Below are 23826 nucleotides of genomic sequence, written 5' to 3' on the forward strand. Positions count from 1 at the left end.
CTGTGCTCATGACGGAGCGGTTCCGTCATGGCCCCGACCCCTCAATGGAACGTCCAGCGCAGGCGCGGAATTTGCGCCGCGCAGGCGCGCCGAGCGGGCCATGACGGAACCCCTCCGTCATGAGCACAGCTCAACCGAGGCTCATGACGGAGCGGCTCCGTCATGAGCATAGAAGGGGTTAAAAACATAAAGAAAAGGCATTGTCATTTACAATGTCAATAACTTAAACTCCCACAAATGCTAGACCTATTGCTTTGCAAATGCTTTTTTGCTTTTAGTTTGCCTATTGGAAGCACGTACAATGCTTTTACTTTCTGGGGCATATGGTTAATTGAATGATTTGTGCACCCACATATCAAAGCACACCTGATGCGCAGACCTCTTTTTATAGACCCAAAGAGGTGGCCTCTTCAGACCACCCAAATTATTATTTCATAGCCCCATTACCGCCACCAAAGCGCCTGAGCCAGGACTGGTAAATGTGCTCTGAAGTTTTAACGTGATTTAATGAGCTAAGAGACCCATGCAGTGATGTGTTACTTTTAGGTCACGGGTTCTGTTCTGCAGATGAAAAAATGAAGCACTTCTTAAGGGGCACTACGAACGACAAAAATGTTATACCAAACTGAAAACTTAAACTGAAACCAAAGGAAACTACCATGAAATGGACTTGAAATTCCAACTTCCTCAACGTGGTTTACGGTGTTTTACTGGGGGGCTTGGCTGGGCTCCGGTTGCTCTGCAATAATGAAGTGATGGGGTGGGGGCAGTACAGACGGGCACTGAAGCTGAACAGCCACTGACTAAAGCAAATGTAAAAAAAAAAACACGTACTGAAGTCTGTGTTTCCGATTTTGTGACTGTCCACAAACCCCAAAAAAGCGACCCGGGTAAAAGGCGGAGCGGCTCGGTGTGACTCACCCTGGCAGCAGAGACAGCCTCTCCACACTGTGCTTTCAGAGAGCAGGGTGGCCAGACAGCATCTGGAGCAGGAGGTTCGAGGCATGTGGGCTGCTGAATTCATATCTGTGCATAGATCGCCGCCTAGTGTTGGGTCCGGATGATTGCACATTGTTGTCCTGGAAGAGTCTTCGAAGTATCACGAGATGGGTGGCTCCTCCCCTGGACTACAGTGCGCATGGGCATCGCCTCCATCCCCAGATTGTTTTTTTCCGCCATTGGGTTCGGATGTGTTTCGGTTCCCTCTGTCGGAACCGATAGTTGTTCAACTTTTCTACTCGAGACCAAAAGGTCTTTAGGCTGAGCGTCGGTATAGTTGCGTTCGGGTTTCTTGTCTGACTCTCAGCTCCGAACTCTTGCTACCCTTCCGCGTGCTCTCGGCGCGGACGGGCCTACACTACACTTCTGCTATGGAGCGGACTCCGTTCAAGAAGTGCCCGGTGTGTAACTCCAAATATCCACACCTCGACGTGCACCCCGTGTGCAATAAATGCTTGTCACCGGACCATGACGAAGACAGCTGCATGGCGTGTTCGAAATTCCGGGGCAAGAAGACTCTCAAGATTCGTTGGGCCGCTAGGCTCCAGGCCAAGTTATCGGCTACCACGGCGCCCCCACCAGACGACATATTCCAAGAATCTGTTGGTGACGACGACGACGTACAAGTTTCGGAATCTAGTCCCGCGTCCGAGGGGGATGCCTACGACGCGGGTGATGAGGACTTTGACGAAGTCGCCGACGAGGTAGGGGACGACGATCGGGCTATTGCCACCGTAGGGGATAGCTCGGAGGAAGAGCATCCCCAACCAGACTCAGGGGTCAATCCCCTTCATACGGCCCAGGTCGAGGGATCGCCTTCGGGCCTTACCCAAGACCTCGTTATAAGTCCAAAGTCCCCGCCTCCGGGCCCGGTCACGGACATTTCTGAGGCGCCACTCCCGTTGAAGAAAACGAAAGTGAAGCCATCGGGTCACGCTCCCTCGGTTTCGAAACCGAAAGTGAAAGTTGCGCTGGGACAGAAGGTTCTGGAGGCGTCAACTTCCAAAAAATTCAAGATGGCCGACTTGAAGAGCCACGCCAAGATGGCCGACCCGAAGCTCTCGGGGTCGGCGCCGAAGGCGAAATCAACCGACGAGGCTGCGTTGGCGCCGAAGATGGTCGGGGTCGAGGACCCGAAGACGGCCCCGAAGAAGCGCCAGGGCGACGACGCGACCCGGGCTCAGCCGGCGCCGGCCCTTGGGGACAAGGCGCGTGAGGTGTCGGCCCCGAAGAAGGTGCCTGCCATCGATCCGACTCCCGACTCGGGGAGATCGCTCGAGCCGGTCAAGCCCTCTCCTGCCTTAACAAAGAAGGTAGCGGAATCCCTGCAGCGGATACGGAAGGACGATGTGGTTCCCGATCCGGACGCCGTGGCGCCTAAGCACACGCCGAAACCTGCGAAGGCGCAAACGCCTATCCGCTTTACCCTGCCGCCAAAGTCGACGCCGAAAGCTTTCGCGCCGAAACATGGCGGGCCCTCGAAGGAGGTATTGACACCGAAAGCAGCCTTAGTGGTGTCGAAGCTTCGGCTCCAGCCACTTGCTGAAGAGGAGCGTCGAGAGGTCATCATCGACGCCAATACTGGGAAACTGTCTCTTCTCAAGAGAAAAATCACCACTGAGCCGGTGTTGGAACATTTTCGGATCCCTCTCAAAAATAAGAGGGACTCTGCGGAAACTTCGGCCCTGATAGAACCTATGTCTCCACAAGCCCTAGGACACTCGCCAACGCGTTCCGCCGCAGGCGATGCTGACGAGGAAGACGCCGAGTACAACTATCCGGCGTACTCGGATCCGGAGGAGGAGCACGAACCTTGGTCGGCCGGAGGCGACCCGGAGGACCCGCAGTCGGGCCAGGACACGCAACTTTTTGCGGCCAAGACGTCACCGACGGAGGACTCAGCGGCCTTCAACGCTCTGATCGAGAGAGCTGCGGCTAACCACGATGTCAAGCTGCACTCGGACCCTGTGGATGTAGACTTTTTATTTGACACTTTCTCAATGGCTGAAAAGTCAGTCAAAACACTGCCGATGCTTAAGGGGGTGCTCAAACACGCAACGGAGGTCTTCAAGGAGCCCACCCGGGCGCGTGTCGTCAACCCTCGCATTGACAAAAAATATAAGGCAGCGCCCTCGGATCCTACATACATCAAGGGACAATTGCCACTGGACTCGTTGGTTGTATCCACCGCTCGGAAGAGGGCGAACTCGCAGACCACTGGTGATGCTCCTCCCCCAGACAAAGAGTCCAAAATATTGGAAGCCTCAGGGAAACGGATTGCTGCACAGGCAGCTAATATTTGGAGGATCTCCAACACACAGGCCCTGCTTGCACGCTACGATAGGGCTCACTATGACACCTTAGAATCACTACTGCAACACTTGCCTGACCAGTACAAGGAGGCAGGGGAAATGCTGATTCAGGAAGGAAAGCTCATCACAAACGCATCCATAAAATGTGCGCTGGATGTGGCCGATACAGCCTCCAGGGCAATCAACACCAGTGTGTTGCTTAGACGGCATGCTTGGCTTAGAATTTCAGGGTTCAAGCCCGATATTCAAACGACAATACTGAACCAAACAGTTAATCCTGACCACCTGTTTGGCCCTGAAGTGGATGCGACGCTGGAAAAAATGAAAAAAGATACGGACACTGCCAAGTCTATGGGGGCCCTCCAGTCTCAACAGTTTCGGAGTGGTTCCTTTCGCCGCTCCAATTCCAGAGGCACCTCAAGGGGTCAGGCATCGCAGTCCACACAGTATTACAGAAGTAACACCCAAACCTCATACAACAACAAGGGTAGAGGTGGCTACAGAGGCAATAACGTCAAGGGCAGGGGACGTGGAAACAACAGCTCCAGGTCCACCACCGCCAACAAGCAGTGACGTCTTGTCACTGCCCCCCGACCATACAACACCGGTCGGGGGGAGACTCCAGCAGTTCCTGCCCGCGTGGAAATCCATCACCACGGACAGGTGGGTCAAGTCTCTTATCCAGTACGGTTACTGTCTGGAACTTACTTCCATTCCACCAAACATACCCCCAAGGAGCCGTCCTATGTCCGGCGAGCACTTGACCTTGTTGCAGCAGGAAGTTCTAGTCATGCTGCAAAAAGGGGCGATAGAGCTCGTTCCATTGCAGGAAAGGGGAACAGGGGTTTACTCCCTGTATTTTCTAATCCCCAAAAAGGACGGATCCCTCAGGCCCATCCTGGACCTCAGGCCCCTCAACTGGTACATTCTCTCGGAGCACTTCCATATGCTCACGTTACAGCAAGTGCTCCCTCTGCTTCAGCAAGGGGACTTCCTGGCTACGCTGGATCTGAAAGATGCATATTTTCATATCCCCCTGCATCCTTCCCACAGGAAGTATCTCAGATTCACGATTCAAGACCAGCATTACCAGTTCAGGGTTCTGCCGTTCGGGGTCACCACGGCGCCAAGGGTCTTTACAAAGTGCCTAGCGACTGTGGCGGCGCATCTCCGTCGCCAGAACGTCCACGTCTACCCCTACCTGGACGACTGGCTCATTCAAGCAAGGACAGAACAACAGTGCATCGACCATGTGTCACGCACCATTCATCTCCTGCACGATCTGGGATTCTCTCTGAACTACCCAAAGTCCCATCTCCAGCCCGCCCACGTGCGACAGTATCTGGGCGCGACAATCAACACTCTGGCAGCCACTGCACAGCCAAATTCAGTGAGAATCGCCAGTATCCAGGCGCTGATCCAACGATTCAGACCCCAACACTCGCTTCCAGCGAAGGTGTTCATGCAGTTGATAGGCATGATAGCCTCCTGCATCTCCATTGTCCCGCACGCGAGACTACATATGCGTCCGCTCCAAGGAGTGCCTAGCACGTCAGTGGACTCAGGCTCATGGGCAACTGACAGACCTAGTGTTGGTGAGCGGTCGGGCATACAACTCTCTGCATTGGTGGAATCCACAAAACCTTTGCAAGGGCCGACCATTCCAAGAGCCTGTGCCACAGATTATCCTGACGACGGACGCCTCTCTCCAGGGATGGGGAGCGCATGTACTCCAGTACACAGTGCAGGGACTATGGACACTACAGCAACGGAAGATGCACATCAATGTGTTGGAACTGATGGCAGTCTTCATGGCCTTAAAGGCGTTCAAAGTACATCTGTGCAACAAAGTCGTGTTGATCCGGACGGACAACATGACGGCCATGTACTACATTCAGAAGCAGGGAGGCACACACTCTCCACAGCTGTCTCATCTGGCTCAGAGCATGTGGAAGTGGGCCATTCAGAGGAACATCTTCCTCATGGCAGAGCATCTCCCAGGCAAGGACAATCAGATGGCGGATCTGCTCAGCAGGCACAGCCATCAAATGCACGAGTGGGAGATACATCCATCATTACTCCAACCGTACTTCCGAAAGTGGGGTCATCCAGAGATAGACCTGTTCGCCACAAAGGAGAACGCAAAATGCCAAAGCTTCGCCGCCAGGTTCCCACACCCGCAATCACAGGGCAATGCGATGTGGATGAACTGGTCAGGCAGATTTGCGTACGCTTTTCCCCCAGCACCGCTGATACCGCTGGTGGCACGCAAGCTCAGGCAGCACTCGATGACTCTCATCCTGGTTGCTCCAACGTGGGCTCGCCAACCATGGTACACCACGTTTCTGGAACTCTCCGTGGTACCGCATCAAAGGCTTCATCTCACTCCCAGCCTTCTGACGCAGAGCCATGGCGACATTCAGCACCCAGACCCGCAACAGCTCAACCTGGCGATCTGGCTCCTGAAGTCCTAGAGTTTGGCTACCTCAATATTCCTCCCGATTGCATGGACATCATTCGAGAGGCAAGGAAGCCCACCACTAGAGCTTGTTATGCGGCTAAATGGAAGAGGTTTGTCATCTACTGTGTTAACCACAATATTGACCCGCTAGATGCTTCCATTCAAAACATCATTTGTTACCTGTTCCACCTGTATCAATGCAATTTGGCGTCCTCTTCCATCCGCATTCATCTGTCTGCTATGGCAGCATACCTCCAGAATAGGCAACACCTGTCGCTCTTTAAGGTCCCTGCTATCAAGGCTTTTTTGGAAGGACTCAAGAGAGTCATTCCACCAAGGACACCACCAGCTCCAGAATGGAACCTCAATGTGGTTCTTACAAGACTGATGGGTCCTCCCTTCGAGCCGCTGCACTCTTGTGAGCTTCAGTTTCTAACTTGGAAGGTTGCGTTCTTAGTAGCAATCACATCGCTACGGAGGGTTAGCGAGCTGCAGGCGCTCACCATCCAAGAACCTTTCTTCCAGGTGCATGCTAACAGGGTTGTGCTCCGCACTAACCCTAAATTCTTACCCAAGGTTGTATCTCAATTCCATATAAACCAGACAATTGAGTTGCCGGTGTTTTTCCAGAACCCAGAGACGCTGGCGGAGCGGATGCTCCACACCCTTGACGTTAAAAGGGCCTTGATGTACTATGTAGACAGGACAAAAGATTTTCGCAAAACCAAGCAGCTTTTCGTTGCTTTTGCCACACACCACAAGGGAAACGCTATCTCCAAAGCTGGGATCGCTAGGTGGATCGTGAAATGCATTCAAATCTGCTACGCTAAAGCTAAGCGCACTCTCACTATCCCACCCAGGGCCCACTCCACCAGGAAGTTGGGGGCCTCTATGGCTTTCCTAGGTAACATTCCCTTAGAAGATATCTGTAGAGCAGCCACATGGTCTACCACACATACTTTCACTAAACACTACTGTGTAGACGTGCACTCCAAACAGCAGGCAGCTGTTGGTCAGGCTGTTCTCAAGACACTTTTTCAGACTGCTGCAGCTGGCACGGGCGGCCGCCGCTAATGGAGGGACTGCTATGTATTCTATGCACAGATATGAATTCAGCAGCCCACATGCCTCGAACTGCAAATGCTACTTACCAGTATGCATCTGTTCTTGGCATGTAGGGCTGCTGACATTCATATCGCCCACCCTCCTCCCCGGCGCCTGTAGCAGCTGCAGTGTTCATTCATATGTATATATATATATGCTCATAGCATGGTCATCACTCACATACTTCACTCCATCTCTGCCAATGGCTAAAAACAATCTGGGGATGGAGGCGATGCCCATGCGCACTGTAGTCCAGGGGAGGAGCCACCTATCTCGTGATACTTCGAAGACTCTTCCAGGACAACAATGTGCAATCATCCGGACCCAACACTAGGCGGCGATCTATGCACAGATATGAATGTCAGCAGCCCTACATGCCAAGAACAGATGCATACTGGTAAGTAGCATTTGCATTCTAGCGCCTAGTGCCGCCTGCAGACCACCCGGCGCTGCACAGGGTCTGCAGCTGGATTCCTCTTACCAAGCGACCCAGATAAAAGGCGGAGTGGTGCCTGTGACGATCAGCCTGAGTAATCATCTGCAGCCGGCGGAACAACTGTGGGTTTCAGAGGACTTTCGGGTAGTGCCTCGATCTGCACGCCTGTGATTGGCACCTGTAATCCGCTTGTTCGCCCTCAGACACCCACTCAGCTCACTGAGCAATCTTTGGCTGTGAAAGTCTCTGCCTCGGATTGCACAGGCGGATCTCTGCAGCAGGAGCACGAACCCCTAGAGCTGTGTTATATTGCAGGATTCCGGGCATAGTGTTCATTGAGCTTTCTCACTGGGAACCTCACGCTCTGCAGAAGCTGCACTAACACACTGAGCTATCCCACTTGCATTGCACCTAGTGGCTAGGTCTCTGGGGAGGGAGCGTAGACCGGTTGAGCTGCCTTCCTGGGACTGGAACCTGTACACTGCACGCTCTGCAGCAAGTGCATGACTCATCTGTGCTGTCTCACTCGATTAGGGCCCCGAGCACTGACTGTTGCATATACATCAGAAACCGGTCCTTGGATGCTTAATTCCGGTCTAGGAAAGACATGGCTTGGTAGTTCGGGCTAGACTGTTTCCATGAGGCACAGGGTCTAGGCTGATTTGCATATAGCCATTGTCTGACCTAGGGTGGTGTGGAGTGCAAAAAAAACGATGGATTTAGGCCCAGATCTTTGTACTGGGGTGAATGTAAGACATTGTTCTGTATTCTGTCCATCAACTGTGGTTTTTGCAATTTTCACCCCGAGTGGGCTGGCTATGCTCAGACGTGAGTCTCAGGCGCTCCACATCACTGGAGTCAAGCTATCGAGGCTGAAGAAGGCTAATAGCCAGAAACCGGTCCTTGGATGCTTAATTCCGGTCTAGGAAAGACATGACTTTGTAGTTCGGGCTGGACTGTTCCCATGAGGCACAGGGTCAAGGCTGATTTGCATATAGCCATTGTCTGACCTAGGGTGGTGTGGAGTGCAAAAAAACGATGGATTCAGGCCCGGATCTTTGTACTGGGGTGAATGTAAGACATTGTTCTGCATTCTGTCCATCAACTGTTTATTGCATATACATCTCTGCACATAGGTCTTTAAAATATTGAGCTGCGTCACTGAGGTTGGAACCGCCGCCCTGCTTCATGCACACGAGCTCCGCTGAAGCATTAACCCACCGAGCTATCTTACCTGGACCCCCTGCTGCACGTGCACACAAACCTCAGAGGGTGCATCCGAGATGTTTTCATTGGTTTGCAACCTTTCATGGTAGTTGTACTGAGATCTCTGCAAGGGGTGCATTAACCCCCCGAGCTGCGTGCCAGCAAAAGTTAATGGCTGAATTGTAATGAAGAAAATATAATAATATAACTTTGCAAAGTGTTCCAGGGCAGCGCGTGTCTGACAGTCCTCAAATGAATCACTTTTATTAACTGCAGTTCTCTTTACACCCAGCCTTCACTGTATGTACCCTGTCTTGTAAAACAAAATAAAAGGGTTTGAAATACCTCTTCTCCCGTTGAAAGTCGGCAGCTGCCTTCCCAGCGTTAAGGCGACCAGCATATGAACCAAAAACATGCGTTGGGGTGTGTGAGGCCAGAACACCGTGGGAGCACGACGTAACACACACACACACACAGACACACAGAAACACAGATACCCACACACAGACACAGAGGCACACACAGAAGCATTTCATGGGAAGTTCATCGTCTGTTACTAGAACCCTATGTAGACCAATACAACTAAATACATTTAAAAAAAGAACATTCGAATGAAAACAGGAGCTAAAGAAAACACAGGCACATGTCACACCTATGTCTAGACGGCATACGGAAATGGATAGCTGTAAACCCACTGTTCACGAATACTGCATCTACCAAACCAAAACTGTTTCCTTCTTTTTTTAATTTAAATCTGCTTGACACAAACACCGCTCACATCACTGCTCACATACACATGTGACGCGATCAAAAACCTGGTGCAAGACACTGCATTCTGCTGCATTCAGACAGCTTTTGGAACAAGGACATCTTCTCGGACCCGCCCCTTGCGTGCTGACCCGAAATGACTGCGCGCTGGACCTTCCAGTGCAAACTTAATAGTGAACTTTTTAAGAGAGCCATCCTATCATGGTGTCTGCTGCATGGGGCACTCGGTGCGGACTCGGTACACACAAACTAATGAGGGGATGTGGCCTAACGGCTAGGGCGGTGGCCCTCGAAACTGGGGGACCGATGTCGAGTCTCGGCAGGGAGGCTCGACATCCTGTGCTTCTGGTTAAATCACTTAACCTACCCGTGCCTAACAAAAACAAGAGATTTATAGTGGCAGTGGAGCATGAAAGCTTCTCGGCGCATGAAAGGCACAACGTTCACAGGAGGAGGAAGCGGGGGTGTAGAAGCACTGAAAGTACGATACGGCTGCTTTAAAAACAAGAACCTAACAGGTGGCAAATCCGAAAAGGAATACAAGATGAGGACTGACTTCGTATTTTTCAAAGTCGGCATTTTGAAACAATTACAGACAATTTAGAAACGATAAGCGATCCCCCCCGGATCTTCATGGCGGCGGCAAAAGTGAAAGCGCGGTGGGAGCGCACGAGACGCCGTCGCCGTGAGCGTGCAAATCGGCTGCTCCGAGTCTGAATTGCAGACTGACTCACGCGCGCGACCAAATCCCGTTTACAATCCTGCGCGCGTGAACAGCTCTTGTCTCTCCCATTGACAATGCTGCGCGCATGGCCAGCTCTTGTCTCCACTCGTTATTGACTGAGCCGACAGCTATAGTTCTCGCGGCGAGAAACGCGGTTTCGCCAGGGCGAGACCTAAAAACAGCACACCGCTGATAACTCAGATGGGTACAAGTGCCCGGTAGCTCACCCTTGTAGAAAGACATTCAGGACGTAAATCTTTTGGCACGTAGCAGTATGTGGTATTCAAATTTAAAAAGATGTATCACAGATCGTTGCCAAAGAGGCCCACAGAAGGTTCATTACAAATAAGTGAAGCAAGATAACTTAAATATTGCAAGTCTGCTAAAGTGCAGCCAGAAAGCAAGTTGCTCATGGTATGTTCTGTTTTGCAGGTAGTGGTACGTTTGGTAATTATGTAAATTGAATGTGTTTCGTGGTTCAGGATGTCGCGGTTTAATAGGTTTGGCTTTGATCGTTGTTTAGCCTTTGTTGTTTAGGCACTGGTGATTTAGAAAGAAGTTGTATAATCATACAACCTCAGGTCCCTGCTCAGTCTGCACCTCCTTGTGTGGAGATTGAGAGGTGGCAGTTGACTTCTTTTGATCCTCCTCCAGTAGTGGGGGATGTCACCCTAGTGCTTGGCATCCTTCTACAAAGTCTGTCCATGCCAGGCATTAGGACAATTCATAGTCTAGTGTGGGACCTGCAGAACTGATCCATTGCAGCAGGCCAAACTGTTAGATGTCCTATTGTTCATTTTTATCTCTGGCCCAGAAAAGACTTGCATTGAGCACCGTTAACTGTTATTTGTCAACCTTTCAACATTTCAGCCTTTTTACCTTTAGTGGACAAGCCGTCTCTGTTCAAATCACCTGTTGTAATGGAACTTCTAAAAGGTTAAACACTTATTTCCTCCAACACCGTTAGTGATGTCACAGTGGGATCTTAATTCGGTCCTCCCTTTTCCCATACATATGACATTTGAACCAATGCACAGCTGTCCACTATGTCTCCTGACTCACAGTAGATGTCTGCCACAATGACCCTGGCTTGTTCATGAGTGAGTTTCAGGCTGTCTTGCTGTAGCCGACTTACACCTCTTTTTCCCCTTGCAGTGTACTGCTGAGGACTAAGGAATCCTTTTTGCCAAAAGTTGGGACTGCTTTCATGTTGGACAATCAAGTACTCTTCCCAGTGTTCTTTGCTCGTCTCACCCATCGAAAGGGGAAGAGATACTCCATCAGCTGAAGCCCAAAAGAGCTTGAAGCTTTTACAAAAGTTGCACCAAAGACTGTCGGGTAGGTGAGCAGATCTTTGTGGGGTTCTCTAGGACAGAAAGGCACAGCGCTTCAGCAATGGACTTTGTGAATGTTGGCAGTCCTCTGCATCAAGATCTGCTTCTCACTGGCCAAGAAGCACACTCTGGAAGGGTTGGTGACCCATTCCATCAGGTCCAAGGCTGCTACAACTGCACTGGCATGCGGAGTAGCTGTCCTTGACATTTATCAGACTGTGACATGGGCGTCAGTACACATGTTCATCCAGTACTCCTGCCTTGACAACCAGGTCTGACGACAAGGCCAATTTATGTTAGGTCCTGCTGAATTTTTTTTATGAGCCATTCTATGGACCCACCACCTTGGGAGGTATTTCTTTGGTATCTTTTCTAAATGTGAATAATCTGTGGTTAGAAGTATCCTTCAGAAGAACAAGTTACTTACCTTCAGTTATGCTCTTTCTGCTGGAATACTTTAACCACAGATTTCGCGCTGACTTCCCACCTCCATATTCTGTGGTATAGTCTCTCTTTTTCCATGCATAAAAGGTCCCATTTTAGGAATCTGCACACTGGTACATCTGATTATGATTGGACAGCATGTCCGAGGGTGCAGTCGATAAAGAAACTGACATTTACAAACAGGAGTTGTGCTTTTATGTGGTTCAATAGTCACACCTGGGCGGAACAAAGTCATTGTTGAACCTCATGGCGCCACTTGCCAGCAGGCAGGAGCGTTGCTGTTAAACTCTTCTGGATCAAGTCTGGCGCTTGAGTATATTCTATAGCGAAGGAATATGCAGTTACATAGAATATCCACCAGAAGGAGCGTTACCCATGGTAAATAACTTGTTCTTCAGGTTTTCTAACCTCCTGTCGTTGAATTGTACCTGCAAGTTAAAGGCCGGCAAATGTTTGTTATAGTCCTGTATGCTAAGTAGAATTATTTAATACATAAAGAAGGATTTAATGTGGAATAATTGCCCATTTGTGATGCTTCATTCAAATTAAAAATATTGCTACAGTTTCCTATGTGCTTTCATTTTCCACTTGCTGCAAGCCTCAAATATGTAAAATTCATTTTCGTTTTCCATATGTTGAGGCCTCGGGTCTCCTGATTTGTGTTATGTCAGCGCTAGTTTAATAAAGGGGACCACCCTTACAAGATAACATTTTGTGCCTGATTCTCGATGCTACTTGTATATGTAAATTCACCTTAAAAGTAAAATACCTTTATTTGCAAAATATGTTTTTGTGTCTGTAAATCTATTCATTCACACATAATGTAATATAATATTGCGTGGGATTAAACCTGCTCCTTTGGCTCTCCTGAGTTTTTGTTTTCAGAAATTCTTTTGGGGCATATTTCCACCCTGAAAATAGTCAGAAATTTGCACTTGTCAATCCATTTTCGTGGCTGAAATGGAATTGGAACGCCTCAATTGATGGAGGTTTGCGAAACGTTTTCCTGCACAGCGAACAATATGTTCTTGTGAAAAAAAATCTCAAACACTTGTTCAGGGATGTACACTTGAAAAACAATTTTTAGTGATCCGTAGTGTAGGTGTTTAAGCTTTGACTTTAAGTTACAGTAATTCTAAGCCAGTAGATTTTTTTGCACCAAAAACTGTAAGCATGTTTAGGCGGTAGCATGTTTTTTTCCCTTTTTATGTTTTTGGCATATTTTTGAAGTAAAAAAAAAAACTGACCAGTTTGCGGAGACCCGATCTATTGCCTTTGCCAATGCTTGTTTTTTTACTGCCTACTTTAAAAACTAGTTTCCATCTACCTAACACAATTTCTAGCCAACTTTTGAATTTCTGATTAAAAAGAAAAACACCGAACTTCAAGATTGCAGTTTCAGTTTAGTTAATGGCTTGACATGAGAAGGACAGTGGTGGAAGGAAGCCTCATCCTTCTTGTACTATGGAAATTTCCACTGAATTTTCATGATTTGTACCTGCTATCGCATTTGTTGCTGTGATTATACAGTAGAACAGAAAACAAATACTTCCCAAAGTTGTAAAGAAATAGCATTTCCATTTTGATCTGTTGTTCATTGTTTATGTGGTCCGTTTTGTTAGTGAATAAGAGCTTGATGTTGAAGATGCAAGGTGGGGTTTCCAAAAGCCTTGATTGTGCTCTCAGGATATTTCCTCTCTTGCGAATCCCCTACAGGCCTCAGAAGTGATTGAAGAGCTGGAACAGTGCGTCTCCCAATTAAAACAACAACTCCAGGAATCTGAACATCAAAGGCAGCAACAGCTGAGGGTGAGGCCAGAAACCTTGTCTCAAGGAAAGTCCTTTTGAACCATAGGCCTGTGATTTACTGAAGACAATGCCCTGCTAAAAGTGAACTGAGCCTTAGATCTATTGTGGTGGAGAGCTGCAATGACTGGGGGTTGGTCTGTAGAAAACGTCATTTTTGTTACTGAATAGTTCATAAAAGGACCCGCCGGGAATGGGTCCTGATGTAATGTGGATGCAGCAGTTTTCAGTGGTCAAAAAGCGACACACAGACAACTGCTGCATCTGAAATGGAAAGTTTTTGCCGCAAGGACATCTTACCAAGCAGATTCCTATCCAAATATCAGAACCCGTAGTACTCCACGTTAAGTATTGAGCTGCCCTCCTTTAACATTTGCACGTGATTAATTGCACTTTCATTTGAGTAAGTTCTACAACCTGGCGTATAAAAAATGAGTTAAAACCAAGTTGCTGGTATGTCACTAGTTGAGATGCATACGGGCACACCTGCAATATTTCCCCCAAACCTATCGTTGTACATGTACCACTGAGCGGCGTTTTCATATTATTTGCTTATAAGTCTGCACTGCACAGGAAAATGTAAATAGACATCCAGGTACCTTTTTGTACAACCTCACGTTTCAGAATGATTATATTCTAGGTTTCCCCCTACCCCCTTCAAGAGACTTTTATACATTCTGACCATGATCGAATGCACTGCTTTTTCGGATTTTACGTTGTTCCTTTTTTCTCTTTCATGACAACATATAACCAAGACAGACTGACAGACACCCATGCACCCACACCTATGCGGGGAATGAGATTTTGATATCAATTTATGATCAATTTAATAACTTATCTCATTCATCTATTTTGGACCGCTAGTATCTGTCATTGAGTAAAAGACAACCACTGTATAGGTTTAGACAAACCCCATTAACGGACACCACTCAGAAGAACCACTTACAACTGATAAAGTTTAAAAGTTTTATATAAAAGTCAAAGTTAAATGCAAATACAATCCTCTCGGGATCAAAGTATACAAAAGAATACAAAATCAATTCCACATTCAGCAATTTAAAGCTTCGATGTGAAGTGGTTCCTTGGCGTCATCTACAGAAAGAGAAAAAGTATCACGTTAAATCTGTCCCTACTCTATGCTAAGTGACATCCCTACTTCGCAAGTTCCTAACCTAAAAAGGTGTCAGCAGTTTGACTTCCAAAGAAGATCAAACTCTCTTGGCCTCTAAAGGTAACTTAAGTTTAAGAAGCAGTACCCTCTCTGCCTACCCATCCGCTCTTCTTAAGGGTCCTCGGCCTACTGCTCTCTTGCGCTCTGATCTCTCTCAGCGCATCTGCTCAAGTCATCTACGCTCTTGCTCTCTATGATGACTTCTGCTCTGAGCTGTTCGCCCTCGCCTTCGCTAATTGCTCATTGCTCATTGCTCATTGCTCATTGCTCATTGCTCATTGCTATCTTATCCCCGGGGTGCTGTCCCTAAAATACACAATCACAGTGTGGGTGGAACGCCCCTTGACGCCCACCACGGACTTTCCCCGATGATGTCAGCTTCTAGCTTCGTCCATTACTTCATCTCTTTCGCCGTCCGTTTAAGTTGACCTTTCTTCTTTAGATGTCATCTTCATCTTCTCATTGGTGACTTCAACTGACACTTTCAAATCAGAAATCATATGAACTTAAACAAGACTTTAACTTACAACTGCTATTCTTTGACCTTCTAGGTCCTGTGAATGGTCATTCAAAAACAAGTCTCAAATTCTTAGCGCTTCCTATCACGTTCAGGCCATAAACCTTGTCCAGCGTTGTCACCTTAAATCTAACAAGTGCTAGACTTCTTGGCTCTCACGTCCACATCAACTATTTACGATTCCTGTAAGTCCGCTAAATTACATACATTGGACTGTGCTCCTGCTAACCCTTGGTCAGTCAGGTTAGAATCACAAATGACCTAAACCTTTCTAACATTCTACAAACCTTCTACACAGTATAACCTTTAACACACATTTATATATTCGTATTTAGCAAAAGTCAGTTATATATATGTGAATACATTCTATATTACATACAAACTACATAGAGTATAACTTTATATTTTCATCCGTTACATCGCCGTGTATGCTCTCTGCACATTTCTCCATGTTACATTTCTCGCCGTTTTTCCGTTTAAGGTTACACACGTACATGAATTCTACTTTGCACGTTCTACATTTCGTAAGCATTTCTACATCATCTCTATATCAGCCTACTACATACACGGGCCTTCTAAATCTAATACATGTTCTAAAGTGAATATAGTTACGTTTCCTATATTTACGTTGATTACATCGGTTATCTATATGCTATAAGTGTCAATTTCACATTACGATATACGTTTCATTCCTACGTTATACAATGTGCTTGTAAATATGCCCCATACATAATTTTTATTCAAATTTGCGCTCTCTCAGTCCCCCCTTTGATGACTTTTAGGAGTCATCACTAAACGCAATTTGAATAACATCTCTAAACCGAACTAGTTACGATATTCCCTCTTTTCATCGTTTCGAGTGCTCTTAAGCTTTTGTACTGTTGATCTTGTAAAGCAGCTAATCTCCTTTCTTGCTCTCTCATTGTTCGTTGTAACTGGTTCGACCTATACCATTTATACAATTTTACTAAACCTAACAATGTGATTATGCAAATTAATACTATTAATACAGGTTTTAATATATACCATACTATGCTTTTACCAAGATTAGCAAACCAACTCCCAACCTTTCCTACTCTATGACCAACTTTTTCCCAAACGTTTATTTTTGATAAATCTTCGATTTCTTGATGAATCAGTGTAATGTTCTGTATGACTTTCTCAAGTGGTTTTGAATTATCAGGAATATAAGTACAACATTCCTGGACCTTCAAAGCCTTAGAAACTCCGCCTTCTTTTGCTAGCAGTACATCTAAAGCAAGTCGGTTCTGAAGAACCATTGCTCTAATCGACTGCATCTCGCCTTCTACCAACATTAATGACCTTGCAGTACTTGCAGATAATCTATCTACAACTGTAGCTAGTCTCCTGATCTTAACATCGTTAAGGATTAAACCTAACATAGGAAACATCGCTCCAAATACATCTCCTACTACTTCCGCATCTCCTACTTCCCTTTTCGCCCTCGTCGAAGCCTTTCCTTCTATGATCGCTACATCCTTCGCATGATATATTTTGGGGAAGACAATTGCCAAGTAACACGAACCATACCAATTGTCAGGCAGTTTTACATAGGCATTTCTTCCACATACAAAATACACACTCGGAATAGCTTGCATTCCTTTCATAAAATCTTTCGTATAATACTCTAATCTAAAAGCATGTTCGCAATTAACTTCACCTACAAATACACTCTCATAATACGTCTTGCTTCGAGTTAAACATAACTTTCCTTTCTGCGTCCTATCCAATGCTATTGGACCATTGCTACCTTTCTTTTTATGTGCCTTCTCTTCTTCGGTCCAATCCGTTTTCCACTGTCCTGACATTTTTAGAATCTTCTGTCTTCTGTATCTATCATCTACTTGTCCTATGAACTTCTTCTCTACCTCTGATACTTTGCAAGTTAGATTATTTCTGCGTGCATATGATGTATCTAGTGTATCCCAAGGAAGAAAGAATTTAGCTAGTCTATCCTCCTTTTTGTAATAGTCCCACTTATTCATTTGCTTATAATTCGGAACTTCAGGCAGTACCGAATCATAATTTGAAAAGTAGTACTCAAATCCTTCTCTACCATAAAATATACTAAGCAGTAAACTACATGTTATCCCATAAGTCAATGGAAGATGATGATATCTAATGCCTTCGTCTACAGAAGCCGGCAATTGCATACAAACATAGCAATCCTTGGCCCCCATGGCATCGATATACTCGTACAATAGTTTAGCATATGCATTTGACCTAAAGTTTCCCTGTGACTCGTCTACGTGTAATCTACGAGCTTCATCTGCCAATAACGCCTTTTCACGTATAACGTTGCTCTCCTCTTTTTTCCCCACAAGAGCAGGTCTCAAAGTCGTTATAGGCTTTACATTTGCTATTTCTTTATCACTTTCATGTCCTATTAGGTATGATATTGTCACTACTGTAATTATGAGAAAAATTACTACTGCTATTAGTGTACCTACTATACATCTAGCTTTTCGGTTTGGGTTTCCGTTCTCCATGTTATCAAAACAGCTTAGCTCCTTCTTTTGCGAAAAGTTTTTCTTTTCCAGTCTTTGTTTGCTTTCTTTGCTTTCTCAGTCTTTAAAGTGCCTTTTTTTATTAACTAAGTCTCTTTTTTGCAACAATGTCTTTCTCTCTTTTAGCAACAGACAACCCTAACCCTTCTCCGTCCTCTAAATGTAATCCCTAATTTTATTCTTCTTTCCACTCGGTGCTAGGTTATCTTCTTCTTTATAGCTTATACACAAAAGTCTTTTATGCATCCACAATTATTCTCGCACCTGCAGCTTTCACAACAATTTCCAATAGTTCGAAACGAATAACTTTTTCTTCTTCTTCTGGCATTTGCTGACCAAATGTTGGAAATTGTAACCTATTTAGCACTAGATCTTGTATTTGACTCAAATATGGGGGTATGGGAAGTGTAAAAGTCAATAATCCCTCAGTCTCGAGTCCAGGCGTCAACATCCATATCTCCACTGCCACAAATGGATCGTGATCGATTACTTTCACTTTCTTCACTCTCCCAGATTTCTGTCCCCAAGACATCTGCTAGATAAGTCCACTCTGGGGTGGCGTACCTTCTGCAGGGCACGCGTACCCTTCTCGATCTCCTTGGACTTTCAGTTCCTGAGTCTGTAGTTTCCTCTTCCTGGTCCGATTCTTCAGCGATCGGAACAAGAGTTCTTTCTTGCTTTTCTTCCGAGCTTGGCCCTTTCCTTCTCTCCGGCCAACTGGCTTCGTCTCTCTTTGTCCTCCTGCTCCTTGTTCTTGGACCAGTCTCTTGGTCACTCTCAGTTTGTTCGATATCTGTGTCGGACTCCCAATTACTTTCTTCTCCTGAGGCGACTTCGGTCCCACTGGTGTCTTGACCTTCGTCGACCTGTTCCGTCTCAATCTCAGCCTCTTCGCTCACCTCCACAGCTTGGCTTTCCCTCTCTATGGCTTCTCCGCTTTCCGCTGGATTCTCATCCGAGAGAGGAGCTGTTTCTTCTAGAGGTGTTGGCACTCTTCAGGTGTGTGAGGCATGTATCCAGTTTGGCAGACCTCCACACTTTACTGCAGTATTCGTCACAAGTATAACTTGAAACGGTCCTCTCCAGCGCACGTCTAAGCAGTTCTTCCTGACATGCTTCTTCACCAGGACCCAGTCTCCCGGACTCAGGTCATGGCACAAGTCTTGTGCTGATGGAACCTCTGCAGCCTGGACCTGGAGGGACACAGAATTAACGGCATCAGATAGTCCCTTGCAGTAGTCCAAGATCAAATCGTCTGTGATGTTCACTAACGCTGCAGTCGGAACCGATGGCAATCTCATAGCTCTCCCCATTAACACCTCGTGTGGAGAGAGGCCTGTTTTTCTATCTGGTGTGCTACGTATGCTCATAAGAACCACTGGAAGTGCGTCTGGCCAACTCAGGGATGTTGCTGAACAAACTTTGGCAAGTCTGGACTTTATCGTGCTGTTGATTTGCTCTACAATCCCTGAAGCTTCTGGTCGATAGCTGCAGTGTAACTTCTGATCGATATTCAAAGCTGAACATAGCATCTTCACCACTTCGCTGTTAAAATGAGTTCCTCTGTCCGATTCCAAAGAGGATGGCACCCCAAACCTCGGTATCAACTCTCTAAGTAACAGTTTTGCTACTGTAAGTGTATCGCACCTACGTGTAGGGTAAGCCTCAACCCATCTAGAAAAAATGCAAACAATCACTAAAACGTATCTGAGTCTATTGCATTTAGGCATTTCAATAAAATCAAGCTGCATCCTATTGAAAGGCCCCCCAGACCTCCCAATATGACTCAACGTAACTGGTGTTCTCTTTCCCACGTTTAGTTGCTGACAGATCGTACATCGCTGACACACTGCTTCTGCCGCTACTCTAAACTTGGGATTAAACCACGTTTGTCTGAATACTCTCACCATAGCATCTCTTCCTATGTGTGCTGATCCATGCAATTTCCTTGCCATTGGACTAACAAGTTCATTTGGTAAAACTGCTCTTCCATCTGCGGAGATCCAGAAATTCATTTCGCTTCTGGAACAACCCGCTGTTTCCCAACTCTTTTTCTCATCATCTGGTGCATTTTCCTGAACACTCCTTAATTCATCCCACGTATCTACAGTATCCAATAACATTGTCAATTCAGTTCTTTCTTGAATTCCCCCCACCTTTACATCAGTGTGAGAATAACCCTGTTCTGCGCAGTAACGCGCTACTTCATCAGCATAGCGGTTTCCTAGTGACACAAAGTCAACATTTTTTGTATGCGCTGCACATTTGACCACTGCAATAGCTGTTGGGCCTTGCAATGCCTCTAACAAAAGTCTCACGAATTCTCCATTCCTAATAGGAGAACCCGAGGAGGTCATGTAACCTCTTTGAAACCATAACTGCCCGTAATCGTGAACTACCCCGAAACCATACTGGCTATCGGTGTATATGGTGACTCGAAGTTTGTCGCCCGCTAAGCAAGCACGAGTCAAGGCAACAATTTCAGCTACCTGAGCGGAGTGTACTCCTTCCAGGCAAGCGGCTTCTATTACTCTCGTAATTGTGCAAACTGCATAAGCTGCTCTCAGCTGACCGATATTGTCTCTTACACATGAACCATCAACAAAGAAAATTTCATCTGGGTCAGTCAATGGTTCATCTACAATATCGGGTCTCGGTTTGGTGCATAGTTCAGTCACATCAAGGCAGTCATGATCTGTACAGTTTTCATCATCCACCTCATTCGGAAGTGGCATCAAAGTTGCAGGATTCAAGACGGAGCATCTTTTTAGAGTCACATTCTCGGCAGCCAGTATGACTTGCTCGTAGCGTGTGAGCCTGCTATTTGTCAGATGCTGAGTCTTAGTCCTGGTCATTAACAGTTCTACAGAATGTGGTACGTACACCTCTAACTGGTGTCCCATCACTTCGCTTTCCGATCTTTCAATGCTGACACCCGTTGCAGCTACGGATTTGAGACATCCGGGCAACGCTGCGGCTACTGGATCTAATGTAGCCGAAAAATACGCCACTGGCCTGCGCGCATCTCCGTGGATCTGAGCTAAAACCGCTAAAGCGCATCCCTCTCTTTCGCAGCAGTAAAGCAAAAATGGTTTTGTGTAATCAGGCATTCCTAAGGCCGGGGCACGACATAAGTCCTCCCTCAGCTGCAAAAACGCCATCAAACAATCTTTGTCCCATGGTACCGGATCACTTACTCCTTTGTGCGTCAGTTGTAATAACGGTTTTGCCTTCAGTGAGAAGTTGGCTATCCACTGTCGACAGTAACCGACCATACCTAGAAACATCCTGACTTCTCTTTGCGTCGTAGGCGCGTTCATTTTCATGATCGCCTCTATTCTGTCTGGAGACACCTTCCGTTTTCCCTTTTCAATCCTATGGCCCAAGTATTGCACTTCAGTCTTACAATATTGCAATTTACTTGGAGACACCTTGTGCCCATTCTCGGCCAAGTGATTTAACAAGGTTATGGTGTCTTCTCTGCAAGCTTCCTCAGTTTCTGACGCAACTAGGAGGTCGTCTATGTACTGGACTAGAACCGAGTTCTTGGGCAGTACTAGACTTTCAAGATTTCTTTTTAATAGCTGGTTAAAGATCGATGGGCTTTCTGTATACCCCTGAGGGATACGACACCATGTTAAGACGCGATCTTCCAGCTTAAAAGCGAAAAGATACTGGCTCTCTTCATCTAAAGGAATCGAAAAGAAAGCCTGGCACAAATCTATCACGGTAAACCATTCAGCTTGGAACGGTATCTGAAATAATATCACTGATGGATTCGGTACCACTGGACAACATGAGACAACAATGTTATTAATCTTCCGAAGATCCTGCACTATCCTGTATTTTCCACTAGGCTTCTGCAAACCCATAATCGGGGAGTTACATGGACTACCCACGATTTCCTTCAGTATTCCCTGTTTAATCATGTATTCGATCACAGGCTTTATTCCTGCAATCGTCTCTGGAGTCAACTTGTACTGTGGGGTTCTTGGATACTCCGCATTGGGTCTTACCAAGATTTTTACTGGTTCTACTCCTTTGATCAGTCCTATTTCTTCTCCAGTAAAATCCCACACTTCAGCTGACACTTTCTCCCTCAAATCCTGTGGAAGTTCCTCCACTGTTAAGGTAGGATATAGTTCCACGCACTCTTGCGAGTTTACAATTTTAAAATCAGCATCCTCGTCATTGGTCTGCACTTCTACTCCTTCAGGTGTACAATGTATTGTGCAATTTAGTTTACACAACAGATCTCTCCCTAGCAAACACACAGGACTAGAATCACAGATCACGAACTGATGTTCGTCACTGTAATTCCCTATCTTTACTGACACTGGTTCGGTCAAAGGATTAGTCATCCTCTTGTTTGCGACTCCTACCACCTGAATCGTCTCTCCCGATATTGGCAAACCTGGGACTACCGCTGATCTCAAAGTGGATCGAGTGGCCCCCGTGTCTACCAAAAAGGTCGTAGGACATCCAGCTACTTCAGCCTCTACGTATGGTCCTCTCTGATCTACTTCCAGGGCTGCTCCTAGAGTACAATCTTCCTCCCTGTTTACTCGTTGCCCTGTAAGAGGATCAACGTAATAGCATTCTTCTCCTCCTACGAACAAAGGCATTTGTCTATAGGTTTTCCCTCCGTTTGTGATGCGAGGCGGTTGAGGAAACGGGGCTCGAGGAGTCTGAGTCCCCCCTTTGATAAACTTTCCCTTCGGGGCTGCGGCTCCCTTAACCACGTTATTCTGTACCTCTTCCTCCTCTTGTTCTAATTCTCCTGTCTCGATATTGTAAGGACACTCTCGTCGCCAATGCCCCACTTCTTTACACTGATGACACCTCGTTGTCCTTTTCAGTGTCGCAATATCCATTCTCGGTCTCGGTCTTTCTTCCTCATCTCTGCTCTGATTATTCTGTTTCTTTGCTTGCGTTCCTGTTCCCTGTTGCCGCTGTCCACCCTTTCCAGCTGCTTGCATTTGTACCAGCATTAACTTTTCCTTGAGTTTCTTTGAATCTATCTCATCACTACAGTACCTTGCATACCTAAGAATTTCATCTAAAGGTTTGTTCTGCCAACAAATCAGATGCTGTTGTATCATCAGGCTTATGTCTGGTCTTAATCCTAGAACAAACTTCGACACAAACTGTCCTATGTCCTTTGGATCCATTACGTCTAACCCACTGTATTGCTTAAATGCTTTCAGTAGCCTCTCATAGAACTCGTGAACTGTCTCTTTGGGCTCTTGAGTTGTTCGATCTATCTTAACCCAGTCTATGTCTTGTACTGGCACTTTCTCTTTCAGCCATGTTATTACTCTTTCGTATTTTTCCATAACTCTGTCTGATGGACCATTTGTCCGAATATCTCTCGGAGGCTCGCAAGCGGGCCATTCAACGCTAAGCTTGCATGCCGTCCACAAATCTCCGGGTACTACGATATCGAACAATGTGTTCAAATCGATCCACAGCACCTTAGAGATCTTCACGAACCTCTCTACTTGCTTGTACCACTCAACGGGATTTTCTCTAAGTTTTGGGAAGGAATTGGTAAATGCCGCCAAATCCCCCCTACTCCAGGGTACGTGAACGTAATTTCCGTTCGCGATTTCTCGCAATGGGAAAGCTTCCATTCGCATCAGGTCTGTATCCGGGGACCTTGTAAGTGAACTCCTTCTAACGGATCCCTTCTTAGACCATCTTTCCTCCCATTTATCCAAATTCCTCCATAGTCTAATACTCTGAATCAGTTCCCTTATGTGTACCTTCAGCGCGATCGTTCTACGCTCATCCAGATCCTGATCCGAGCAAGTTAGCCTATGATTTCCCTGTAAAGCTTTGGTTCGTGACAGGTCTATCATATACCTATTTGCCAAATTAGATACATTTTCATGAGTTGACCTCGCTCTTCGAGTAATATCCTTGGATAAAAACAATATTTCATCTGGTGTATACAAGTCTAATCTCTCTATTGTCACGGTGCCATCAATTATTTCATCTAAGTCTGACTTCAAAC

General features: G+C 46.5%; 1 protein-coding gene across 2 annotated transcripts in view; it reads left to right on the forward strand.

Moving 5' to 3' along the window:
- Positions 1–23826, forward strand: part of CEP112 (centrosomal protein 112) — a 2145639-nt gene that overhangs the window by 804808 nt on the left and 1317005 nt on the right. For both annotated transcript variants that reach the window (XM_086930940.1, XM_086930941.1), the window contains one exon: positions 13505–13597. In XM_086930940.1, the coding sequence (XP_086787066.1) occupies positions 13505–13597 (93 nt within the window). The remainder of the gene's footprint in view (positions 1–13504; positions 13598–23826) is intronic.

Source organism: Lissotriton vulgaris, chromosome 7 (assembly GCF_964263255.1).
Source record: "Lissotriton vulgaris chromosome 7, aLisVul1.2, whole genome shotgun sequence".
Classification (NCBI taxonomy): Eukaryota; Metazoa; Chordata; class Amphibia; order Caudata; family Salamandridae; genus Lissotriton; species Lissotriton vulgaris.